This window comes from Saccopteryx leptura, chromosome 4, assembly GCF_036850995.1.
Source record: "Saccopteryx leptura isolate mSacLep1 chromosome 4, mSacLep1_pri_phased_curated, whole genome shotgun sequence".
Taxonomy (NCBI): Eukaryota; Metazoa; Chordata; class Mammalia; order Chiroptera; family Emballonuridae; genus Saccopteryx; species Saccopteryx leptura.
Genome location: NC_089506.1, coordinates 131,725,297 through 131,750,169, shown reverse-complemented (window position 1 = coordinate 131,750,169; position 24,873 = coordinate 131,725,297). Strand labels below are relative to the sequence as shown.

Genomic DNA, 24,873 nt, shown 5'->3' with positions numbered 1-24,873 from the left:
ATGCTGGGACAGGACAGATTCCAATTACATACAGAAATGGAATTTTCTTCAAAACAGTGAATGAAATGAAAGGTAGGAGAAGGCTTCTTAGAACCTTTGGTACCCTGGCAAGAAATGAGGGAATTAAGAGAAGTTTCTCATCATAGGCCTAACTTTGCTATTTTTTGACAGTTTTCAGTTTCCCAAAGAAGAATTTTTCTCAAGGAGCCTATTTTAAAATGTGTTACTGGTTGCAAGTAATTTTATCTTCCTGCGTAGGAATATTTGCCTATTTATTATGTATATTAAAATATAAAATGTATCATAAAATATTTGGAGGATATTTTTAGTAGTTAGAAATATTTTTTTCTTTTAAAATGATTTTCGGGGCAGAATTGGGTCCTATATAACGAAGTATGTCTACCTTTTCTTGGTCTTGACTGATCTTAATTACGATTTGTGGTAGAAAACCACAGTCCTTTGTGCAAAGATAGAATAACTTAAGACAAGCTTCAGATGTAAAAAGAAATTAATAGGAAGAATTTTTTTAATTCAGATGAAGGCCCATTTTAGTGGATAAGCTAAAGTCTTCCTTGAATATAGAGAAATGGAGTTTTGGTTCCTAATAAACGTACCTCTGTCTTAGCAGCACAGAAAAACAATGAGGGATCTGTGCAGTTTGGAAGCCAGGTTTACACAAAACTGCTAGCATGTTTACCGGCTATTTTTGGTTGTGTTGAAGATGGCTCGATTTCTGAATGCGTGACTGCCAGGATGCGTTCCCTGATTAGTTGAGGACATGCTCCCAGCAAGTGTGCAATCTTGATTGTCATCTGTGGTCCAAGATCCCTGGGTTTTGAGCTAGACTGGATCTTGGTTTAACAAACTTCCTTGGACCCTTGCCCTGTCTGTCCCCAGGATTCCCCCTTAGTCTTTTCAACCAGAATGAGGCCCAGGTCCCTCTGACCACATCAGTTCCTTTGGAGGAATGAGAAAGAAGAGGTAAGCGGCAGGAAGCAACTCCAAAACCAGAGGCCAGTATCAAAAGAAGCTAAGTGAGTGTGTGATCAAGCCCAGTTACATTCCTAAATAACAGTGTTTGGGCCTTTTGCTTAAGTCTTGCCCCTTTGAGTATACCCAGGAGGGGTACTCTTGACCCCTCATGGGGGAAGAAGAGCCTGAAGGAAGGTGAGAAGTACTTAGTGTTTCCTTAGCCATTAGAGCTCACCTCTGAAACACTGCATTTTTTTCAGTACATGCTAACCTATTTCTGCAGTGAATTCAATAAGCTACTAACTTGAAAATATGCATAGCTTTACCCTACCTGGAACCTGTTCTGTGTGCTGAAAGGGAGGCGCTCTGTGCTCACGCTGGAGTGCTGTTGGCTTATTCCTCCTGCCTCACAGTGATGTAAGGCATTGTCTGCAGAGGTACTTGTCATTCAGCTACCATTTATCCTAGAGGACCCGTCACTTCCTGGGAAGAGAGCAGCAAGTCATTTTCTCAAGGCTTCAAACTACACAGGGTGAGGTCTAAAGGAACAGGAAATGGGGAAGGTACATTTTTTGAAAAAGGTCAGGGAATTCTGGAGTTGAAGAGGATGAAGCAGTATGAGCTGGCTCTCCCCAGGGGAGTGATAGTGCAAACATGTTAAAATGGATCCGAAATCCCAGAAGCTAGAACAAAAAACAAATATATGTTGTTTCACAAATAATTTGTGAGCAGCCCTGAGCCTGGTGTTCTTGGAGATGATAGTTTACTTTTAAGCCATCTCAAAATAAGCAGAGGCCAGACCAAGGACATGGGTCAAAAGATTTAAACAAGTAGACTTATTGGTACTAACATTTGAGTCTGTGGCACTTAATTAAAAGTTCACCCATTTCATTACCCCTGACCTTAATAATGTAGAATCTGATCTGTAGCATTCATAGCATATCTAAGAAGACTCACCAACCTCAAAATTCTACATCCTTCCATGTTTTAATCCTGTTGAATTCCTAGGGAATAAACTAACTATAGACAGGTGGTCACAGTGGTGACAGTTGCTATATTGCAACATTTCTCAGCCCCAGCTAATCACCCAGGTATTTATAGTATTTGAGAACAAACAACAGTACAACTGAAAAATTGGGGTTCCTCTCTGTACCATTTAACACACTTTAACCTGCATGTGTGTGTCCAATAGCTGGTGAGTACTTTTGTTTTTATTATAAGATCAACTTTCTGAACATCTATTTTGAAAGAAAAGATCAAACCCAATTATCTTCCCAAGTACAAACTGATAAGCACAGAATTGCAGGACTGCCAAATTTTTTTTTGCAGAGTGGAATTTCAATCAGAAAACACAGACTTTAAATGAAATTTACTAGTTTTTGAAGTAGAAAATCGGCAGATCTGACCTATTGGTCTGACCGTTAGTACAAATAAAAAAATTTTTTTAAATAACACAAAGAGATTGTCCTAATTCACAAGGGCATCTTTCTTTGTTGTCTTCCATGTATTTTCAGACTTTCTCTGGGTGTTTTTTTTGTTTGTTTGTTTAATAGACTTTGTTTATTAGAGAAGTTTTAGGGTTACAGAAAAATCGTGCAGACAGTAGCGATTTCCCAGTTTCTATATACCCACCCCCTCCAGGTTCCTTTATTATTAACACCTTGCATTCACCTGGTACATTTGTTACAATTTTGGAAAGAATTTCAATTACAGTTATCATTCAATACTATGTTAGTTTCAGATGTATAGCATAGTGCTGCTGAACACCAGACTTGTGCTAAAGAGGAAAATTTGATTTTGTGCCATTTTCAGTATGAAGCGGTTTCACATGTGTTTAATGCAGCAAAGCCCAGATTACCTGGTTTGACTTGGCACTTTCCTGTTACAGGTCGATCCGGGCCACAAACCTCTCAGAGCACACGGTGATCCTCGCGGTGATGTCACAAGCGTAAGCTCCTTCCTGTCCCTGCTGGAAATAGTCCTGCTCTTTCCAAGGCATTTTATCAATATAGTCCAGTCTGGGAGCTGGCAAAGCAATGGACAGGTCCTTGGCTCTGTGGCACCAACCTTAGATCTTGCTTTGGGGATTTTCTTTGTTATGCAAATTTCTGGAAGTATTTAGGTTTTTTCTCTATCATAGCTAATTGACATTACCACATATTCCTATACCTCAGGAAAAACATGGCTACTTCATTATAAGCTAGAAATGAATAAAAACTCTGTGGAGGAGGAGGAGGTCTGGAGGGAACATGATTCCAGTTTATCTTTTTTCTTTAAAGAAAAGAGCTGGGAGAATGCTTGCTTCTCACTTAAGAAGAAACAAATAGTAACACAAGAAGAAAGAGGCGCTCAATCCACTGCAGGAGAAGGGCTCTGGAGTTTATGTTTTGGGATAGTTACATGACTTGAACCAGGACTAGTTTGTATGCCAGTGTTGGAAGGCAGGAAAGAGGGATTATGCTGCAGGTATGAGATTGTGGGATGAGAAACAGCTCTGCTGGGTTTATTGTCTGAAATGGCCAGCATTTAGAATGGAAGGTCTAGAAGGAAAAAGTTGTTTGTACAAGCTACAGTGTTTGGAGTCTTTGCAAGCATCAAATGTGTTATAGTCACCTAATGACCACCATTAGCTTTGGACCTTAATTAGGGCCTTAGATCTACTGGACTGGGGCCCATTGTGGCAAATGGCACAGATTGTGCAAGGAAGGAACTGAGAAGCCAGAAAATCAGGAGAGTTTTGGTCCTCCCCCAGGCAAGCTCGAGCTGGGAGAGATTTGAAACACTCTCTCCAGAGCCATGTAGGTGCCATGGGGAGTCCTGGCTTCAGAGTTTTGGCCTAACCAAAGACTTCTCCCTACCTGAGGCTCCTTGAGTCTCTTATTAGGAGCTGTATCTCTTTACTCTGATACCTGCCATGGGCTGTGGGCAAGGAAAGTGAAGAAGCTGTCCCCACTGCTTCCTTACCACTCCACCATCCTGGTGGGAGATGGGACCTCAAGGGGAATCGTGAGGGGAACTGAGATGCACAGTCATCCTTTGTCAGCTCTCTGGCTCATGTTTATCTGTGAGCCCTCAGAGAGCCTGGACCTGGGTACCAGAAGGGTAACAGGCCACACAGTGTTTCCCTGAGCCTGGCTTAGTCCATGGGCCCAAGAACAAAATACCTCTTTCTTTCCTACTCATATAGCAAAACTGTGTACTTATCCTTGACAAGTTATGGTTTACTGTGGCCTATTATTATTTTTCACCTTTTCTCTCCTATGTTTTAACAAAATATTTCATATATGCAGAGAATAATAAAAATGAACGCCGAGTTTATGCCACTCAGCTTATGAACTAGAACATTATTAATATCCGTAGAAGCCATTGTGTGCCCATCCTGATTTCTCAGTCCACCAAAGTAGAACCTTGAGTCCTGAGGAGGAAGAGAATAAGGGGAGACAGCTCTTACCTGTGGGGCTGGGGTCAGAGACAGGCAGTGCCACAGATAAACACTGGGATTTCTCGTCCTGCTCTCTATCTGCTCCTCTGCTCAGTCCCCTCTATCCCAGTTTTCGTCCTGTTTTCCAAGGTCTGTATACTCCATGTTACTTGCTGGCTGTCTCAGGGAAACCTTTCCTCTGTGATAATGTGATAATCCAATATGTCTTTGTGATAAGCTAACCCAAAACCCCACCTGTGCTCAAACTGAAGTCCTGAGACCCAGCTACAGGCTCAGTAGAGGAAACCCTCCCATGAGATGCGTGGTAGCAATCAGGTTTTGCTTTGTCTTCTTCCTTTCTAACCTGGCATTCCTGACGACACGTATTTCTCATTTGGCTGTTGGCTGCAGCAGCTGATAATGTCCATTGTCTTCCACCGCGCTGGGAGTTGGACCCAGCTAGGTCTTGGGGGATGGGAGTTGTGCTTTTAGAAGGTTTGGGGATGGCAAAGAGGACAGCAATCTCTGGGATGAGCAATGTCCCATTATAGGACTGTTCCCATACATTTGCCCTAACTCCAGAGAGCACTCGGTGCCGGGAGCTGCTCGTGTGGACTAGTTCAGCACAGTGCTGGAGTTTTTCTCTTTCCTGTTTTGTTCTTTTTGCATTTGGAAGTTGGATGTGGAAGTCTGGGTCTTTGAAGGCAGGTGTACCCTGTAGGCACATGCTGGTCAGGAAGCCGCTCCAAGAGCCGGCACCATGCTTGCCTCATTGCTCTCTTTCCCGTGTTTCAGTGTGAGGAATCCTGGTTTTTGTCTGCTGAGTGACCACATTTTCTGCTTTGCTGCAGATCGGGCAACCATGAGGAAGCCTCGGTCCTCCCTCTTCTGCATGCAGGCTTCAACAGGGTACGTAGACAAGGAACCATCACCTCCTTTGGGTGTGGGCATCCTATCCTTACCTCTCCTATAACAGCAATAGCCAATATCCATGGATAACTGCGAAGGACATTAAGGCCCAGGACTGTGAAGGAAGGAAGGAATTGTTCTCATGGCATGGTAATCATCATGGATGCTAGTCAAGTTTCTTTTTCTTTTTCTCTCATAACTTTATGTATCTTAATTACAGATATGTAATGACATAAAAACACATTATATAACATCAAAATTCTGTGGTCTCAAAGTTATTTCACTTAAATCAGTCCAGTCAGTTTATGGATTCAATAGTGCATGTGATTATATATAGGTAAGTCCACTGAGTCGGCACCCAGGGCCCATGTTCATCACAGCCTGTGGACTCTGGGTTTAAATAATAAAGTCTTTGAGTGACTACACGAATTACACTGCTATTCAACTTAAAAATGAAGATTGACTACTCCAAGGAGACTTACCAACAAACTAAATACCAGGTTTACCTAGTATCTTCAGGTCTTTTGATACGAGTAATCTGAATTCCAAATAGGTAGCCTCATGCCTCCCTTTCCTTCAAAAATAGGACATTGCCTGTGCCTTATGGTCTATAAAAATTCCTTTGATTGTTTTAAGTAATGATATGTTGCAACCCATAGTTTAAAAATAAGATCCTGGCTTTGTAGACTATAGGAAAGCAGAAATTGCTGTGTGTATCAGTGTTGCACTTGGGTTGTTTTCTGCTTCAGTGTGGAAGCAGCAGTGCTCTCTAGAATGTTCTAGTAGTGTGGTAGTTGACATGTGTCAGAGAAATGGACATAGGAGAGATGATAGCAGCATCACTCACCTAACTTTCCTCTCATCTGTCCCCACATTTCTCAAAGGCTGACATTTGGTTCAGAAAGCTCTTCTTCCATGCCGTGTCTTGGTGAAGATGCGTAGAACAATGCACCTGAGTTCTTGCATGGAGAGTTGCAAAAGGAAAATTGGCCAAGAAGCCTGTGATGACTTTTCTTTACTTACTGTGATCATTTTCTGAGAAATAACCTAAAATTATCTACAGGTTTTATAGATCTTCTGTTGAGTGTTGACCACCCACTGCATGCCAGCCCAATGTTGTCCTTTATGTCTGAGGATGTCTGAAGCAGGACCTCACAGAGTACAAGGGTGTAGGCTCTCCTCATCCCCTGGGGCTTGTTACTGAGAACAGCAGTGACACACTGTGAGTGACGTCTATGAGGACCCCCGTCGAGTGTCCTTTTGGAATTTCACTTTCCCTCTGACTGGTATAACGATTATCATTTAGAGTGATCCTGGAATTGCACATCTATTCACAGGAAAGCTTAGGGGAAGCCACTGGTCCTCTTTGGGTTAAAACGCATTTGAGTAAATTTACGAGGGAAAGTTCCATTTGTTCTTTTTTACAAGTTTTGTAGCCTGTCCATGCTGCTATAGAAGATTTTGCCGCCCTCTGTCTGGATATGGTGCTATCCTCTGCAGTCAGCCGTGGTGCACAAAGCTCTTGATGGGAGCATGAAGTGTGGGGCCTTTCATGAACACCTGGTGTTCTTTCATGTTGGGTCTGAGGCAAGGCCTTTTGCTAGCGAGGTCAGGGTGTCCCCCAAATAGTTGGTGCTCTTTCCAAGGGAAGTACATTGCACCTACAACACTTTACCTCCCGAGTTACTGTGACACAGGATCAGCCAAGGTTGCTCTCCGGGTGGCTGGTCTCCTTTTTTGGGCAAAGTCTTGTCTTTGGCAACTCTCTACGCAAGTACCTTACCAAATATGCCAGCGGTTCTGCCTTGCATGAGGTTGTTTCCCATCTCTGAGTTGTTCTGATTGTATGAAATCATCTGCTGAAGCTCAGCCCAATGTTGCTAGCTAATTGGCCTGTGCTTCAGACTACGGGTCCCTGAGTGGGGATCCAGGAACAAATTGTGCCATGAAATATTCCACAACCGCTCCACTTGACATCTCTGTAGCTATGCATAAGTGGCTGACTGCATGATGCTCAGTCCACTCTGAGCCTTTTAGAAACCAATATCTTAACAAAGGGCAAGTGCAGCTGTTCTTATATCAACCTTTGTGTCCCTCTTTTTCTATTTGAAACAATGCTGATTCAGTGGAACGAGTGTCCTTGGAGCACTTAGCATGTGCAAGGTGTTGTGCTAGGTGTGCTAAGTCAGACACAGTTCCCCCCTGGAGAGGCCTCCTGGGGAAGAAACGGTGAGCTAAGATTATTTGTTCGGCTCTATTCTAGGTGATTTACTTCATCCACATTGGCAGATGACAGACTGGGTATGTTCTCCATTTTTACAGAGAAGAAACAGGCTCAGAATAACTAAATAGCTTGCCAGAGCTCATACTCATAGCAAAGTCAAAATACAAACTCCATTGTTGGGTCCACTAAAGTAGTGTTTCTCAAACTGTCTTTGGAACACTAGTGTTCCAAAAGCTCTTGACAGGTGTTCTTGGCAACAGGCTTCTGTGGTCAGATAACTCTGGGAAGTCAGTGAAGACTCTTTCTCTCCTCTGTCTACACCTGAAAACACACAGTGCACATCAGCAACATAGCACATGAGCGTGTTGAGTAACCTGAGCATCCTGTACTGAGGAAACGTGCCTCCATCTCTGCAAGGAGAGGGTCAGGGGTCTGATCCTGTACTGAGGAAACGTGCCCCATCTCTGCAAGGAGAGGGCCAGGGTTCTGATCCTGTACTGAGGAAACGTGCCCCATCTCTGCAAGGAGAGGGTCAGGGGTCTGATCCTGTACTGAGGAAACGTGCCCCATCTCTGCAAGGAGAGGGTCAGGGGTCTGATCCTGTACTGAGGAAACGTGCCCCATCTCTGCAAAGAGAGGGTCAGGGGTCTGATCCTGTACTGAGGAAACCTGCATCCATTCTGCAAGAAGAGGGCCAGGGGTCTGATCCTGTACTGAGGAAACGTGCCTCCATCTCTGCAAGGAGAGGGCCAGGGGTCTGATCCTGTACTGAGGAAACGTGCCTCCATCTCTGCAAGGACAGGGTCAGGGGTCTGATCCTGTACTGAGGAAACGTGCCCCATCTCTGCAAAGAGAGGGTCAGGGATCTGATCCTGTACTGAGGAAACGTGCCCCATCTCTGCAAGGACAGGGTCAGGGGTCTGATCCTGTACTGAGGAAACGTGCCCCATCTCTGCAAAGAGAGGGTCAGGGATCTGATCCTGTACTGAGGAAACGTGCCCCATCTCTGCAAGGACAGGGTCAGGGGTCTGATCCTGTACTGAGGAAACGTGCCCCATCTCTGCAAGGAGAGGGTCAGGGGTCTGATCCTGTACTGAGGAAACGTGCCCCATCTCTGCAAGGAGAGGGTCAGGGGTCTGATCCTGTACTGAGGAAACGTGCCCCATCTCTGCAAGGAGAGGGTCAGGGGTCTGATCCTGTACTGAGGAAATGTGCCTCCATTCTGCAAGGAGAGGGCCAGGGGTCTGATCCCGTACTGAGGAAACGTGCCTCCATTCTGCAAGGAGAGGGTCAGGGGGTCTGAATTCTCCCCAAAGGCCCAGGTGATTCTTAGCATGTGGAAGTTTGGCAACCACTGTTTTTGACTCAGATTATTTTAGAGCTAAGGGTTAACATCCCCCAAAAGATACGGCATTGGAATTTTCTATTTAGTCTAAAAAACTTACTAAGTTCCAGTTATCTACAAAGTACTCCAGTGTTGAGAAACCATCACTTACTGAAAGCTGACTTTCACTATAGTGAAAGTTCTTAGACTTAAAGAAAAGTAAAATATAAAAAATTACTTAGATATGAAAGTGAAAATATGGCATGAAACACACACACACACACACACACACACACACACACTTAAAGCCTATGGAAAATAAACCAAAATTAATGACATCTGTAGCTTATGACATTATCAGTGATTTGGGGGTTTTTCTTTATATTTTTCTGTGTGTTATACACTTTAAAATTAATGTGTATTACTTTTATAATTAGACATAGGACATAGACAACAAAAGTTTACCTTGAATGCTTCTGTCTAAAAAATGAAAATAAAAAAATATAAAACTAAATCTGTTTATTCCAACATTTTCAAAACTTATCACAAATTGTTTTTGTAACTTTTGAAGCATTAGCTAACAGTGTCCATAGGCTGATATATATAACCTTCACCCAGCCAGAAGCTCATCCTAAACGCAACTCTGTTTAACTTTACCAATAAAAGGGGAAATGTTTTCTGTGTGTGTGTCCAAGGCTTCCCCTCTTTCCTTCGCCCTTCCTAGCTCCCACCTGGAATAGTGGAGACCTGGCACAGCAAAGTTTGGGCGCTTCAAAGATGTCCCCAAGGAGAAGCTATCCACACTAGTGGAAGTGTGTGTGTGTGTGTGTGTGTGTGTGTGTGTGTGTGTGTGTGTGTGTGTGTAGAGAAAGAGAAAGAGAGAGACACAAGGGAGGACAGTGCCATGGGCACTCAAAAGATGAGGAAGGCAGTAAAGGAGGATCTCTTTCCTGGAAGAGATCACTCACGTGTGACACACATCAAACATGTCAGTGTTGGGATTTAGAAGACTTATTAGTGTGGTATAAAGTGCCCATGTTTCAGTAATTAACAAGGTTATGTGCTTATTTTCCTATCAGTATTCATCTTGAAGGTTCTCTACCCTTGTTATAAAAGGAGTTAAGCATATAGTATTACCTGCTCTGTTGTTTCTCGTGCATTTAAAGAAGCATGTCAAACACCTTGACAGCTGTTTTATTTCATCTTCTCTATGAGTTGTCTTATGTAACAGAGTTACTTTAGTAGGAAAAACTGTTCAGCTTTAGTTGACTCTTGAAGAAGTGATTGCATATGTCTCATTGTCTCATGTGTTATCTTTGCTTTTTTCCCCAGAGGTTTGTGGAGAATAGCAGCATCATTGCTTGCTATAATGAACTGATTCAAATAGAACGTGGGGAAGTTCACTCACAGTTCAAATTGCGGTATGTAGCCAAGTAAGATGGGACATGGGGTTAGTTTTATAGAAAAGCTTGTCTGCCATCTGGCTGCTGTTCCTAGGTTCCTGGTTTAGTCACAAGGATTTTGAAGCTGTTAAACAAGTAATGGTAGCTTGGGCAGAATCTAAGCTGGAGCCCTGTGTTATAATGGAATAAATTAGAAGCAGTTCTTATTTTGACAGTATTTTCCACTATTTACAGCAGTCTTAAAATTATATACTGGGAAAACTACTGTTTAATTTTTGTACAATTAGATCGAGATTAAGAATAGCATTTGAGAATTCCCTTTTGCTTACAACTTTCAACATTTGTAAATTCCTCCATGGATTGTTATGGATAGGGGCAAACCAATGGGTATATTTGTTATGCTAACCATAATAATGCACCATAAACATGATAGCAATTTCATGAGGCCTGTTTGTCACCTCCTGGCATGAAGTGTCTTCAAGAAACTGAGTTAAGGTCTCTAAACAGATACAGAGTGTTTTAAAAACAGGCTGCTCTCTGGTGTTCACTTCTGGGATGGGCTTGTCTGAGTGTCTGGCCAGTACTCTGGGTGGTGGCATATTCCACTAGTGGGATATCTTGTAATATCAGGGTCCATTCAAGCTCATGCCTGGTTTGGCTCAGCTCCACTGCAGCACCCTCTCAGGACCCTGATTTTTTTCAACTTTCCCCCCTCAAGCATCTGCTTCTCCCTCCTTATCTCTCTCTCTCTCTCAGCCTCTCTCTCCCTCCTGCAACCAGGGCTTGAATGGTTAAAGCAACTTGGCCCTGAGTGCTGAGGATGGCTCCATGGCCTCGTCTCAGGCACTAAAATAGCTCGGTTGCCAAGCAATGGAGCTGCGGCCCCAGATGGGCAGATCCTGGTAAGGGGGTTGCCAGGTGGATCCTGGTAGAGGTGCATGAGGTCTGTCTGCCTCCTTGCCTCTCAATTAAATTTTAAAAAAAGAAAGAAAATCACATTGCTTTTACTTTAAAAATTTATTATTTTTGTTATTGTACACTAATTGTTTTTATTCCTGAGGGTTTCTACTGTTTTTAATTGAGGGTAAAAGGCTTTATACATTTTTAAAATGTTTTCACAATGAGTAAAATTAGAAAAAAAGGATTTCATTTTGATTTAAATCTTTTACTGTGTATTATCAACAACAAAAATGAACAGATACCTTACCGCCCTGATAGGTAATTTCTTTGTTTTATTTTAAATAATTGTTTGAGTTTTCTCAGGCAACGTTAAATGTGATGACATATATAAGACGTCAGAAGGTGCCTTGTCCAGAGTGAACAGGCAAAAGCAGGTCTGGTGATTTGAACTAAACATCCCCACCCAGCCTGAGGGCCTAAAGAAAGAGCTCCAGGAACACGGAAGAAGTCACACCGAGACTGGTAGGAAAAGCGGAGATGCGGAAACGTGGAGAGGGCTGCCCAGCTCCTCAGAGCGAACGGCAGCAGGGAGAGACTCACGTGGCGGGAAGTGAGTTTAGCAGAGGGGAAAGGGTCCTGAGCCCCAGGAACAAAGCCCCAGCCTGCAGCCCCAGAGCCCAGAAGAGGCGTAAGGACAGTATTTAGCTGGAAACAAGTCAGGATACTGTTTGTGAGAGAGTCTGATTTCTCAGACCCAGGATCCTTCTTAAAGGGACCGCGCAGAACATCTCTCTCAAAAACAATCACCTGGGGCTCCAGGGGACGGGGGGGGGGGGGGGGGAGAGAGGAGAGAACCAGAGTAACTGGAAGAGAGTGTAATCTAGGAGGCATAGGGAGAACCATTATGGGAGATAGCCACCCTAACCCCTGGGACGAGTCACTCCCCAAAGCTGAAGTGAATATTTCCCCCGGAAACAGCAATACCAGCAAAGGGAAGCAGGAGAGCAGCCAAACAAGCTCCCCCACGGCATTCAGAGCAGAGTCGCATAGAAGGAGGGAGCTTTCCAGTCTACAGTAGTGAGTCTTAGGGTCCGAGCTGCAACGCCCCCACCCACGCGGCTGAGGGCGCACAAGAGACCGCGCGGCAGCAGGAGACAAAAGGGAAGGGCGAAAGCTCGGAAATAGGCGGAGACCCGCAGCCAAGCAAAGGTGCTCGCCAGTGCCCTCAGAACCAAGCATAACGTCACACACGAGGGCGGGGCAAAGGCCAAGGCCACCAACGCTTGTGCACCCGAGCGCTTGATCACAGCCACTCCGTGAAGAGAAAATGCAGAGGCAGAGAAATACAACACAAATAAACCAAGAGAAATCCCCAGAAAAGGACCTAAGTGAATCAGATATAACCAAATTACCAGATGCAGAGTTTAAAATAATGATTGTTAGGATGCTCAAAGATATTAGAACAACCATAGATGGCCATTATGAAAACCTAAATAAAGAGATAACAAATATAAAAAAGGACATTGAAATAATAAAAAAGAATCAGTCAGAAATGACAAATACAATATCTGAAATAAAGAATACAATGGAAGGAATTAAAAGCAGGATGGATGAAGCAGAGAATCGAATCAGTGAGTTAGAGGACACAATAAATAAAGGCATGGAAGCAGAGCAGAAAAAAGAAAAGAGACTCAAAAAGTCTGAGGAAACTCTAAGAGAGCTCTGTGACAATATGAAGAGAAATAACATCCGCATCATAGGCGTTCCTGAAGAAGAAGAGAAAGAACAAGGGATAGAGACTATGTTCAAACATATTATAGCGGAAAACTTCCCCCAATTAAGGTAGGAAAACATTTCACATGTTCAGGAAGCACAGAGAACTCCATTAAGGAGAAACCCAAAGAAACCAACACCAAGACACATCATAATTAAAATACCAAAGCTAATGATAAAGAAAAAATATTAAAAGCTGCTAGAGAAAAAAAGACTATCAGCTACAAAGGAGCCCCCATAAGGATGACTTCTGACTTCTCAACAGAAACACTTGAGGCCAGAAGGGAATGGCAAGAAATATTCAAAGTAATGCAGAACAAGAACCTACAACCAAGACTACTTTATCCAGCAAGGCTATCATTTAAAATTGAAGGAGAAATAAAAAGCTTTACAGACAAAAAAACTCAAGGATTTCACTGCAACCAAACCAAGGCTGCAAGAAATGCTAAGGGACCTGTTGTAAACAGATCAAAGGAAAGAAAGAATATAGCAAAAGAGAAATACAGTTTTAAAGAAAAAAAATGGCAATAAACAATTGCATATCAGTAATAACCTTAAATGTTAATGGATTAAATGATCCAATCAAGAGACATAGGGTAGCTGCATGGATAAGAAAAGAGGACCCATACATATGCTGTCTACAAGAGACACACCTTACATCAAAAGATGCACACAGACTGAAGATAAAAGAATGGAAAAAAATATTTCACGCAAATGGAAATGAAAAAAAAAGCTGGGGTAGCAATACTTATATCAGACAAAATGGACTTTAAAACAAAGACCATAGTTAGAGATAAAGAAGGTCACTACATAATGATAAAGGGAGCAATCCAAAAGGAAGATATAACCATTATAAATATCTATGCACCTAATATAGGAGCACCTAAATATATAAAGCAGACTTTGATGGACTTAAAGGGTGAGATCAACAGCAATACTATAATAGTAGGGGATTTCAATACCCCATTAACATCATTAGATAGATCCTCAAGAAAGAAAATTAACAAAGAAACAGCAGACTTAAAGGACATATTAGATCAACTCGATTTAATAGATATCTTCAGAACCTTTCACCCTAAAACAGCAGAATATACATTCTTTTCAAGCGCTCATGGTACATTCTCTAGAATAGACCACATGTTAGGGCACAAAAGCTGGCTTAACAAATTTAAGAAGATTGAAATCATATCGAGCACTTTCTCTGATCACAATGGCATTAAACTAGAAATCAACCACAATAAAAAAATTAAAAAACATTCAAACACTTGGAAACTAAATAGCACGTTATTAAACAATGAATGGGTTAACATTGAGATCAAAGAAGAAATTTAAAAATTCCTAGAAACAAAAGATAATGAGCATACATCAACTCAAAATTTATGGGACACAGCAAAGCAGTCCTGAGAGGGAAGTTTATAGCATTACAGGCATACCTCAAGAAGCTAGAAAAAGCTCAAATAAACAACTTAACCCTGCATCTAAAAGAACTAGAAAAAGAACAGCAAGTAAAGCCCAGAGCTAGTAGAAGGAAGGAAATAATAAAGATCACAGCAGAAATAAATGACATAGAGGCTAAAGAAACAATAGAGAGGATCAATGAAACCAGGAGCTGGTTCTTTGAAAAGGTAAACAAGATCGAAGAACCTTTAATGAGACTCACCAAGAAAAAAAGAGAGAGGACTCAAATAAATAAAATTAGAAACGAGAGTGGAGAAATAACAACTGACACAACAGAAATACAAAATATTGTAAAAAAAATACTATGAAGAACTGTACGCCAAAAAAGTAGACAACCTAGATGAAATGGACAAATTTCTTGAATCATATAATCTTCCAAAAATCAATCTGGAAGAATCAGAAAACCTAAACAGACCAATTACAACAAATGAGATTGAAACAGCTATCAAAAAACTCCCAAAAAAGAAAAGTCCTGGGCCTGATGGCTTCACAAGTGAATTCTACCAAATATTCAAAGAAGAACTAACTCCTATCCTTCTCAAGCTATTTCAAAAAATTCAAGAGGAAGGAAGACTTCCAAACTCCTTTTATGAGGTGAGCATAATTCTGATTCCAAAACCAGGCAAAGACAACACAAAAAAAGAAAATTATAGGCCAATATTCTTGATGAACTTAGAGGCAAAAACCCTCAACAAAATATTAGCAAACTGGATCCAGCAATATATGGAAAAAATTATACACCATGATCAAGTAGGATTTATTCTTGGGAGGGAAGGCTGGTACAATATTCGCAAATCAATCAATGTGATTCATCACATAAACAAAAGACAGAAGAAAAACCACATGATAATTTCAATAAATGCAGAAAAAGCATTTGATAAAGTCCAGCACCCATTCATGATCAAAACTCTCAGCAAAGTGGGAATACAGGGAACATACCTCAACATGATAAAGGCCATCTATGACAAACCCACAGCCAACATCATACTCAATGGGCAAAAATTAAAAGCAATCCCCTTAAGATCAGGAACAAGGCAGGGGTGCCCCCTTTCACCACTCTTATTCAACATAGTTCTGGAAGTCCTAGCCACAGCAATCAGACAAGAAAAAGAAATAAAAGGCATCCAAATTGGAAAAGAAGAAGTAAAACTCTCATTATTTGCAGATGACATGATATTGTATATAGAAAACCCTAAAGTCTCAGTCAAAAAACTACTAGACCTGATAAATGATTTTGGCAAGGTGGCAGGATATAAAATCAATACTCAGAAATCAGAGGTATTTTTATACACTAATAATGAACTGTCAGGAAGAGAAATCAAGGAATCAATCCCCTTTACCATTGCAACCAAAAAAATAAAGTACCTCGGAATAAATCTAACCAAGGAGATTAAAGACTTGTACTCGGAAAATTATAAAACATTGATAAAAGAAATCAGGGAAGATACGAATAAGTGGAGGCATATACCGTGCTCATGGTTAGGAAGAATAAACATCATTAAAATGTCTATAGTACCCAAAGCAATTTATAAATTCAATGCAATACCGATTAAAATACCGATGACTTACTTCAAAGACATAGAACACATATTCCAACAATTTATATGGAACCAAAAAAGAACACGAATAGCCTCAGCAATCTTGAAAAGGAAGAAAAAAGCGGGAGGTATCACACTTCCAGATATCAAGTTATATTATAAGGCCATTGTACTCAAAACAGCATGGTACTGGCATAAGAACAGGCACATAGATCAATGGAACAGATAGAGAACCCAGAAATAAACCCACAGCTCTATGGACAACTGATATTTGACAAAGGAGGTAAGACAATACAATGGAGTAGTAAAGACAGCCTCTTCAACAAATGGTGTTGGGAAAACTGGACAGCTACCTGCAAAAAAATAAAACTAGACCACCAACTTATACCACTCACAAAAATAAACTCAAAATGGATAAAAGACTTGAATATAAGCCGTGAAATCATAAGCATACATAGAAGAAAACATAGGCAGTAAGCTCTCTGACATCTCTCGCAGCAATATATTTGCTGATTTGTCTCCACAGGCAAGTGAAATAAAAGACAGGATAAACAAATGAGACTTTATCAAACTAAAAAGATTCTGCACAGCTAAAGACAATAAGAACGGAATAAAAAGACAAACTACACAATGGGAGAATATATTTGACATGGCGTCTGATAAGGAGTTAATAACCAAAATTTATAAAGAACTTGTAAAACTTAATACCAGGAAGACAAACAATCCAATCCAAAAATGGGCAAAAGAAATGAATAGACACTTCTCAAAAGAGGACACACAGATGGCCAATAGGCATATGAAAAAATGTTCAACATCACTAATGATTAGAGAAATGCAAATTAAAACCACAATGAGATATCACCTCACACCAGTCAGAATGGCGCTCATCAATAAAACAACACAGAATAAGTGCTGGCGAGGATGTGGGAAAAAGGGAACCCTCCTGCACTGCTGGTGGGAATGCAGACTGGTGCAGCCACTGGGGAAAACAGTATGGAGACTCCTCAAGAAATTAAAAAACGAACTGCCTTTTGACCCAGCTATACCACTGTTAGGAATATACCCCAAGAACACCATAGCACTGTTTGAAAAGAAGAAATGCACCCCCATGTTTATGGCAGCAATGTTCACAATAGCAAAGATTTGGAAACAGCCCAAGTGTCCATCAGAGGACGAGTGGATTAAAAAACTTTGGTATATATATACTATGAAATACTACTCAGCCATAAGAAATGATGACATAGGATCTTTTACAACAACATGGATGGGCCTTGATAACATTATACTGAGTGAAAGAAGTAAATCAGAAAAAACTAAGAACTATATGATTCCATACATAGGTGGGACATAAAGATGAGACTCAGAGACATGAACAACAGTGTTGGGGTTACAGGGTGGGGGGAGGAGAGGGAGGGGGTTGGTGGAGGGGTGGGGCACAAAGATCATGGCTTTTCAGCATTTGCCATATTCCCCCCCTTAATCTATAGACAGACAGCAAATATTTATGTATGGTGTTTCCACTATAAAGACTGCTGTCTTAGGGACAAATGCTGATAAACTATTTCAGCAGTTCCTCCTTCTTCAAAGACTTATATGTCAACATAGAGCTCCATGTTTCATAGGACATACTCAAGCTCACTCCATGCTCCCTGGAGCTTTAGCACAAGGGAATGCCCCCCCTTTTTTTTTTTTTGTAATATTTTTTCTTTTATTTATTTATTTTTTGTATTTTTCTGAGGATGGAGATGAGAAGGCAGTCAGACAGACTCCTGCATGCACTTGACTGGGATCCACCTGGCATGCCTACCAGGGGGGAATGCTCTGCCCATCTGGGGTGTTGCTCTGTTACAACCGGAGCCATTCTAGCGACTGGAGTGGAGGCCATGGGGCCATCCTTAGTGCCCGGGGTGGCTTTGCTCCAGTGGAGCCTTGGCTGCGGGTGGGAGGAGAGAGACGAAGAGGAAGGAGAGGGGGAGGGGTGGAGAGGTAGATTGGCGCTTCTCCTGTATGCTCTGGCCAGGAATCGAACCCGGGAATCCTGCACAACAGGCCAATGACTCCGTCCGGTCTACCATATCATGCTTTTTACTTAAAAAAAAAAAATTTACATTTCTTTTGAATGCTGATGAACAGGAGACACCAAATCTTTTTTGCCTGCAAACTACTACCTTCTTTATTAGATCGAGCTAATAACACTGTTTTGTCTTTTTCCAAATAGCTCCAGATATATGGAAAATATTTATATAGGCGGATGGGGATCCTCAAACCCCTCAGCGAGATCTTCTGAGAATGGCTTTTAAGATACCTAGAGGCAGAAAAAGCCCAATAGAGATCAGGGGAACTACCAGCTTTTAGGATACACCCTTAAAGGCTCCAACGCCCCAAAGGGTTCTCATAGGAAGCCATCTGGGTCCTGCTTCAATAGTGGAAAGGAAGGTCATTGAGCTAAAGCCTGCCAGGCTTACACGCCTCTGCTGTGAGGAAACAGGGACAGTGGAAGGTGGGCTTCCCCCTCACTCCTCTAAGGGAGGGTTCAGTCTCTTCCAGCCCTGCTCCAGCCACCTATGACCTAACCTTGCCCAGAAAGCTGGGGTTTGCCACTGAAGGCTGAAGGTGCCCAGGGCTGTCTGCCCCATCTACGACACAGTGGACGAGCCTAGGGTATTTCTTCCAAGAAGCAGGTAAACTGATCTCATTTGCACAAGAGCCACTTAACTATGTTTTGCCTGAATAGTCAGGTTTTTTATTCTTCCCTCAAAGATCTCTGTTGTGGGTGTTGATAGTCCTATTTTCTGCTGCTTTGCTTAATATATAGTGTTTCCTTTATCCCTCCTACCTCAATGCCCCACTCATATTTCAGGCTGGGACCTACTCCTAATTTAGAGCTCTCTTTCCTCCTTTTGCCAACTTGTATTATGAATTTACCTTTGCCACCCAGTTTAGTGTATCCCAAGGTTCTCTTTACCATGCCACAGTCACAGAGCTCCAGGGAAAAGCAACCTGGTCTCAACTCTCCAGGCAGTGGAGAACAGAAGCTCCATATCCACGCATGCTGCAAATGGCTTTTTCCAGTCTACCTGAATCATTACTAGCTAGAAGCAGCGGTCATTGGGACTTGGACATGAGCTCCAAAGTATAGAATGGTGATAACAATTTCATTGCCATGCGGACTTTTCCTGTGGGGAACTTTCCTGGACTCCTGCTCCCTGTGACAGCTCCTAACAGACTGAACTGTGGTTGGGTTGCATTTTTCAGGGATTTGGCATGGTGATGGGGCCAACTTGGACTTGATGAACATGTTAAGGACACTACTCTTTTATGGATTCTTGCTGTATTGGCCAAGAGTTTGCTTAAAGGCTTTTAATCACTGTAAAAAAAATAGAGGACTGGATGAAGAAGATGGGGCACATATACACCATGGTATACTATTCAGCTAGGAGAAATGATGACATCGGATCACTTACAGCAGAATGGTGGAGTCTTGGTAGCATTGTGCGGGGTGAAATAAGAGAATCAGAAAAAAAACAGGAACTGCAGGATTCCATACATTGGTGGGACATAAAAGCGAGACTAAGAGGCATGGACAGGAGTGTGGTGGTTACGGCGGTTGGGGAGAGGGAAGGAGGGAGAGGGGAAGGGGGAGGGGTACAGAGAGAACTGGATGGAGGGTGGCGGAGGACGATCTCTCTTTGGGTGAAGGGTATGCAACAGAACTAAATGACAAGATAACCTGGAAATGTTTTCTTTGAATGTATGTACCCTGATTTATTGATGTCGCCCCATTAAAATAAAAATTTATTTATAAAAAAAAAAAAAAAGAAAGAGCTCCGGTTGTTGTGCTGACAAGGTCTGCTTAGAGACAGGCCACTGAAAACTTTTCAGGGTCTCATCAGATTCAGAGGTTGGCCAATTTCTAAGTACTTAACACAATATAAGTCCCATAACTTCTCACTTCTCACTGACTGGAGCTGGCTGAAGTCATTGGTCATAATGTTTAAAGGCTCAAGTTCTTAATACAAATCAGTGTGAAGTTGGGGAATGGACTTGACCCAGGGAGGTAGTGGCCCAGGAGGGTGGGTTTGCCCAGTGCACTAATCCCTGACCTTCTATACCAGGAGTCAGGAACCTATGGCTCGTGAGCCAGATGTGGCTCTTTTGATGGCTGCATCTGGCTCGCAGACAAATCTTTAATAAAAATAATAATAATGTTAAAAATATAAAACATTCTCATGTATTACAATCCATTCATTTCCTACTGCTCATGTTCATGGTTGCGGGTGGCTGGAGCCAGTCACAACTGTCCTCTGGGACAACACCAAATTTTCATTGGATAATGCGTAATGTACACAGGTTGTTGTATGGCTCTCATGGAATTACATTTTAAAATATGTGGCGTTCATGGCTCTCTCAGCCAAAAAGGTTCCCGAACCCTGGTCTACACCAACTGAAGCTTGGCTGGTAAAGAGCCTCTCTTCCCTATTGTGTGTGTCAACCAGCATGAGAGCAGCCTGTGTGGGCATGGGTTAGGGTTAGGGAGGAAAGCCGGAGCTCTCCACGAGAGAAAGCCCTCAGCAGACTAAGTGGTCAGTTCCTTCTGGGTTTTTTTTGCCTGGTTCTGCCTCAACTGTCTCCAGCTTCTTTCCCTTTTTGGAGATCCGGGGTGTGTGTGCGTGGTTTGACTCTCCTGGGGTATGTATGCTAGGTCAAGGTCCAGCAGGTGGGTAGGGCACAGTGACCCTAAACCATGACCTTCTCCAGCTCCTTAGGGCATTCAAGGACCTCTGAAGCCTCTACCTGCACCCCAGAAGCAGGCAGGCTACTCCGTCACTTGCTGAAGACTGGGAAAATGAGGCTCTTTATTATGCAATGCCAGAATAATTACAATCTAATTATATAATACTTTCCCCTGCAATTCCACCCCCAGCTGCAGCTAAATATGTGACCTTACTGGCATTCTGCAAGGACAGTCTGTACTGTCGAAGGGGTTTGCTTCTGGAGGGTTTCACATACGGTAACCCTATTTGCTTACCCAAAGGAAAAAAATAAGGATCATGTGATCAAACAAAAACTGTCTAATTTTAAAATTTCATTTTATATAATAACATTTAAAAATAAGAAAACTAAATCTCATTTCTGAGTGCATCTGATTTTATGGAATAGAAGTTATGCAATGGGGAATGTCTAGGGAAGTGGGGGTAACTGGTGACCATTTACCTCTTATTCTTATGAGTCTTTACTATGAAAAGAACTGTTACCCAGAATGCAGAGAGGATTTATCTACTTATTGAGAGTTGAAGCTGATCAATTTCTACTAATGCAATACTAGCTGCTTGTCACCATTTGTCTGATACCTGTTATCCAGGAATTATACCGAAACCATTATGTTAATTTTATTCCAAGTCTTAAGATGGTAGCAGTCCTCAATTTTAGAAACTACCCATTTCTAAAAGATGGGTAAAACTTTATATTTCATGGAACACTGCATCTTTCTAGTATTAAGATGTTGATAGAGTGCTTCTCCACACTTGGGCTCTGCATGACAGCCATTGTGTCACAGGAGAGGCCCAGCTGTGAAGGCTTAGAGTAACCAACCAGTAACTGCATCACTGCCCAGGAAGGAGCTGACCAGTTAGTTACAAGTCCATGATTCCGTGCTGCCTCTACTCCTCCCTCTCTGTGCCTCCCAGACCCCTGCTAAGATGTAGGTTTGTGTTTAGACTTCTCTCTACAAGCCACTACCTTGTGCAGTCTTACCCTTGTTCCAGGTGGACTCTGTGTGTGTGTGTGTGTGTGTGTGTGTGTGTGTGTGTGTGTGTGTGTGTGTGTGTGTTATTTGAGTAGATTCTAGAGTACCTTTGGTAGGGACACGAGATTATGTAACCTCAGCGACAGTTGACTAGGAAACACTGAGAGCCAGGGAGACTGCAATCGATCCAGCTCCCTATGTGTTGGCAGCAGCTCTGGAGAATCCAGGTGTCCTCCTCCTCAGTCTGACGCACTGTGCACCCCACTATATATATACCACTGTGTTGTTTGTAGACTTTCCACCTGACATCTGTAATACCTGCCTTTCCCTCTGGACCTTCAAGGGCCCATAAGAAGGTGAGGGGGAAGTGGTTACATTGCCTGCACATCAGGGGTTTCCTCGCCAAGGTTACTTCTCCTTGTGCTGCTTTTTTCAATTTTCCAACTTCTTAACCTGAAGGATACAAAAATACATTTGAAGCACAGAGTTACAAGGTCCCCAATAACAGAAAATAAATAAAATGAGGGCTCTTCTGCATAAAGAATATTAATAATTAATATAAGCAATTAAATTCCCAAACTCTAGGAACATGATTCAAGTTGATGCCTCATTTTGCTGCAGGTTTATTTCAATAGAATCATCAACCAAATTGGTTTAGAGCTTAGATCTAAGCACTGCAGAACAGAAGTGTTTGTCACTGAAGAGGATAATTCTTATCATTTCATGTGTTAGAGGAATTTATCACATAAAATGTGTTAGGGATTAATTTTGCAGCTCTCAAAATTAAATTAGCCCTCAGAGAGTGTGCTTTGAATGTCTAACTTCTGGAGAACAGGCAACACTTTCCTGAGGTGCCAAGGTGGGTTCTACACCTGGGTGTCTGGGAGGTACTGCTAGAACTCTAGGACTTGCTTGTTTTTCAGAAGAGGCAGTGCAGTAACAGCTCTGGAAACAGTCTTAAAGTCCTCTTTTATTTTTTTCTCTTATTTTAAATGATCATGTTTTCAGATGCAGAGATGGTGATAGGACAGTATACAGTTCAAATCAGGTAGCCTGGAGCAATTTGAATACTTGTAGCACCTATCAGGAATCTCAGTTGAGTTAGGTTTATATTCTCCTCTGCTCACCCACATCATAATTACTTAGTTTCCTCACCTCCCACACTGGTACCTTAATCTCTACAACTATAGGAACACTAGTTTTCAATGGGCTAAAATCCTTCACTTCCCATACAGGTTACCTTGTTCCTTGTTGTTGGTTTGTTTCAGTTCTTAGCTTGATATTGCAGATAGAATCAAGAGAAAAGATGGGTTATGATTCACTTTTCACCATAGCCTTTGAAAGCCTTAGAGAACAAAGAAATATTACTCTGGGATCTTACAAAGAATAACAAGTACCATGTGTTGAATTCTTACATGGTCCCAAGCACTTTGAGAGCTGCCTCACATAAAGTGTTTTGATTTTTAGAACAACCTGTAAAATTGTTATTCTCCTCATTTTATAGATGAGGAAGCTGAAAGCCAGCGAAGATAAAACGTTGGCCAAGGTCCCGTAACTGGCAAAATATGGAACCAGATTTCACCCAGTTTTGTTCAAAACAGGATGGCACAGTGAGATGCCATTATGAGTGGGAAAAATGAATAACATTTTAAGAGCTTGTTTTATAAAACATCAATCCAGTAAATCAAGATCTTTTTTGTAATAGGTAAGAAAGCCTTCACTGGTATTCTTTAGACAGCCAGTACCAATAACAAAACTTTAGAAACTAGTTACATACTTGCTATTAGAAAGTAAGTAACTTATTGCTTTTGGAGTTGCTCTAGATTTGGAAGATAGTTAAAAGTATTTCTAAGAAATTGAAAAATTGAAATGATTTCAGGTATTCCAGATATACAACCAAGGTCACCAAGAAAATTGCCCATGTAGAGAGGGGCATTCTGCCATGTTTGCCTCCCATCATGGCAGTGGGTGTGGTTAAAAGCAAAGTGCTATAAAGGTTTGTTTATTTGAGATCATGAAAGAAAGGAGATAAAATGTTTGTGTCTGTTGCAAAAGGCTAGAGTACTGCAGATCCAATTTGGGTTTAAGTAGATTTTCTTAATTGACGAGAATTTGCCTTCTCTGTTTCATTCACAGCATGGTCAAGGAGAATATCACTGATATACTTTGAAGACTGTTCCCCACACCTTTGTTCTCCGGTGTCAGTATTAAAGTTTCATTCAGCATATATGTATCCATGAAGATTTTGCTAGTTGCAGTTCTTTTCTTTGTATCATACACATGGGAGTATATGCTGTTGTATATTCATTTAGTTTAAAAGCTTAGGTTTTTATTTTTTATTCTGTTTTTTCTCAAAGCAATATCAGAAGGTAAATGGCTTTAATGAATCTATGGAACTGTATACTTTGATAAATTAACCAATGAAACATTAATGGTTTTATAGCAGCACTAACATCGATCTTTTGCAACTTTCAGGGCCTGTAACTCAGTGTTTACAGCATTAGACCACTGTCACGAAGCCATAGAAATAACAAGCGATGAGCATGTGATTCAGGTACGGTGACACTTTTTATCTTGGTGTCAAATAGAACCTTTTAAGTTTGAGCCACCCTTTTTCAAGTACATTACCATAACTCTCTCATTTTAGCAGATTTTCTTTGGAGAAAGGATCATCAAAGTATTTAAAGAAAAGGGATAGACTTAAGCTAAGAATGAGATATTAGATAAGAATAAAAATTGTTTCAGATCAGAGCCTGTGATTTCTTTGACAGAAGTGGCGTAAGTTCTTTGGGCCATCTGTGAAGGCAGCATTTACACAGAAATATATCAGAATTATTGAGTAAATGCTTATAAGTGCCTATGGAAACAAAACATTTCCTTTTTAAAAGTTGTCAATTGCAGTTGACATTTAGTATTTTATAAGAGTTTCAGGTGTACAGCATAGTAGTTACACATTTATATAATTTACAAAGTGATCCCCCCATAAGACTAGTACTAACCTGGCACCATACAGTTATTACAGTATTACTGACTATATTCTCTCTGTCGTAACTTACCTCCCCGTCACTACTCTGTGACTGCCACTCTGTACTTCTTCATCCCTTGACCTTCTGCACCCAGCCCTCAACTCCCCTCCTATCTGGCAACCACCAGTTTGTTCTCTGTTTCTATGAGTGTTTCTTTTGGGAACAAAATATTTTCAAAG

The 24,873-nt window shown here is 41.6% G+C and overlaps 1 protein-coding gene across 7 annotated transcripts in view; it reads left to right on the top strand.

Annotated features, from left to right (window-relative positions):
* PDE8B (phosphodiesterase 8B) overlaps positions 1 to 24,873 on the top strand; it is a 297,791-nt gene that overhangs the window by 183,546 nt on the left and 89,372 nt on the right. For all 7 annotated transcript variants that reach the window (XM_066381713.1, XM_066381711.1, XM_066381714.1 and 4 more), the window contains 4 exons: positions 2,861 to 2,920; positions 5,245 to 5,302; positions 10,183 to 10,271; positions 24,144 to 24,222. In XM_066381713.1, coding sequence (XP_066237810.1) covers positions 2,861 to 2,920; positions 5,245 to 5,302; positions 10,183 to 10,271; positions 24,144 to 24,222 — 286 coding nt within the window. The remainder of the gene's footprint in view (positions 1 to 2,860; positions 2,921 to 5,244; positions 5,303 to 10,182; positions 10,272 to 24,143; positions 24,223 to 24,873) is intronic.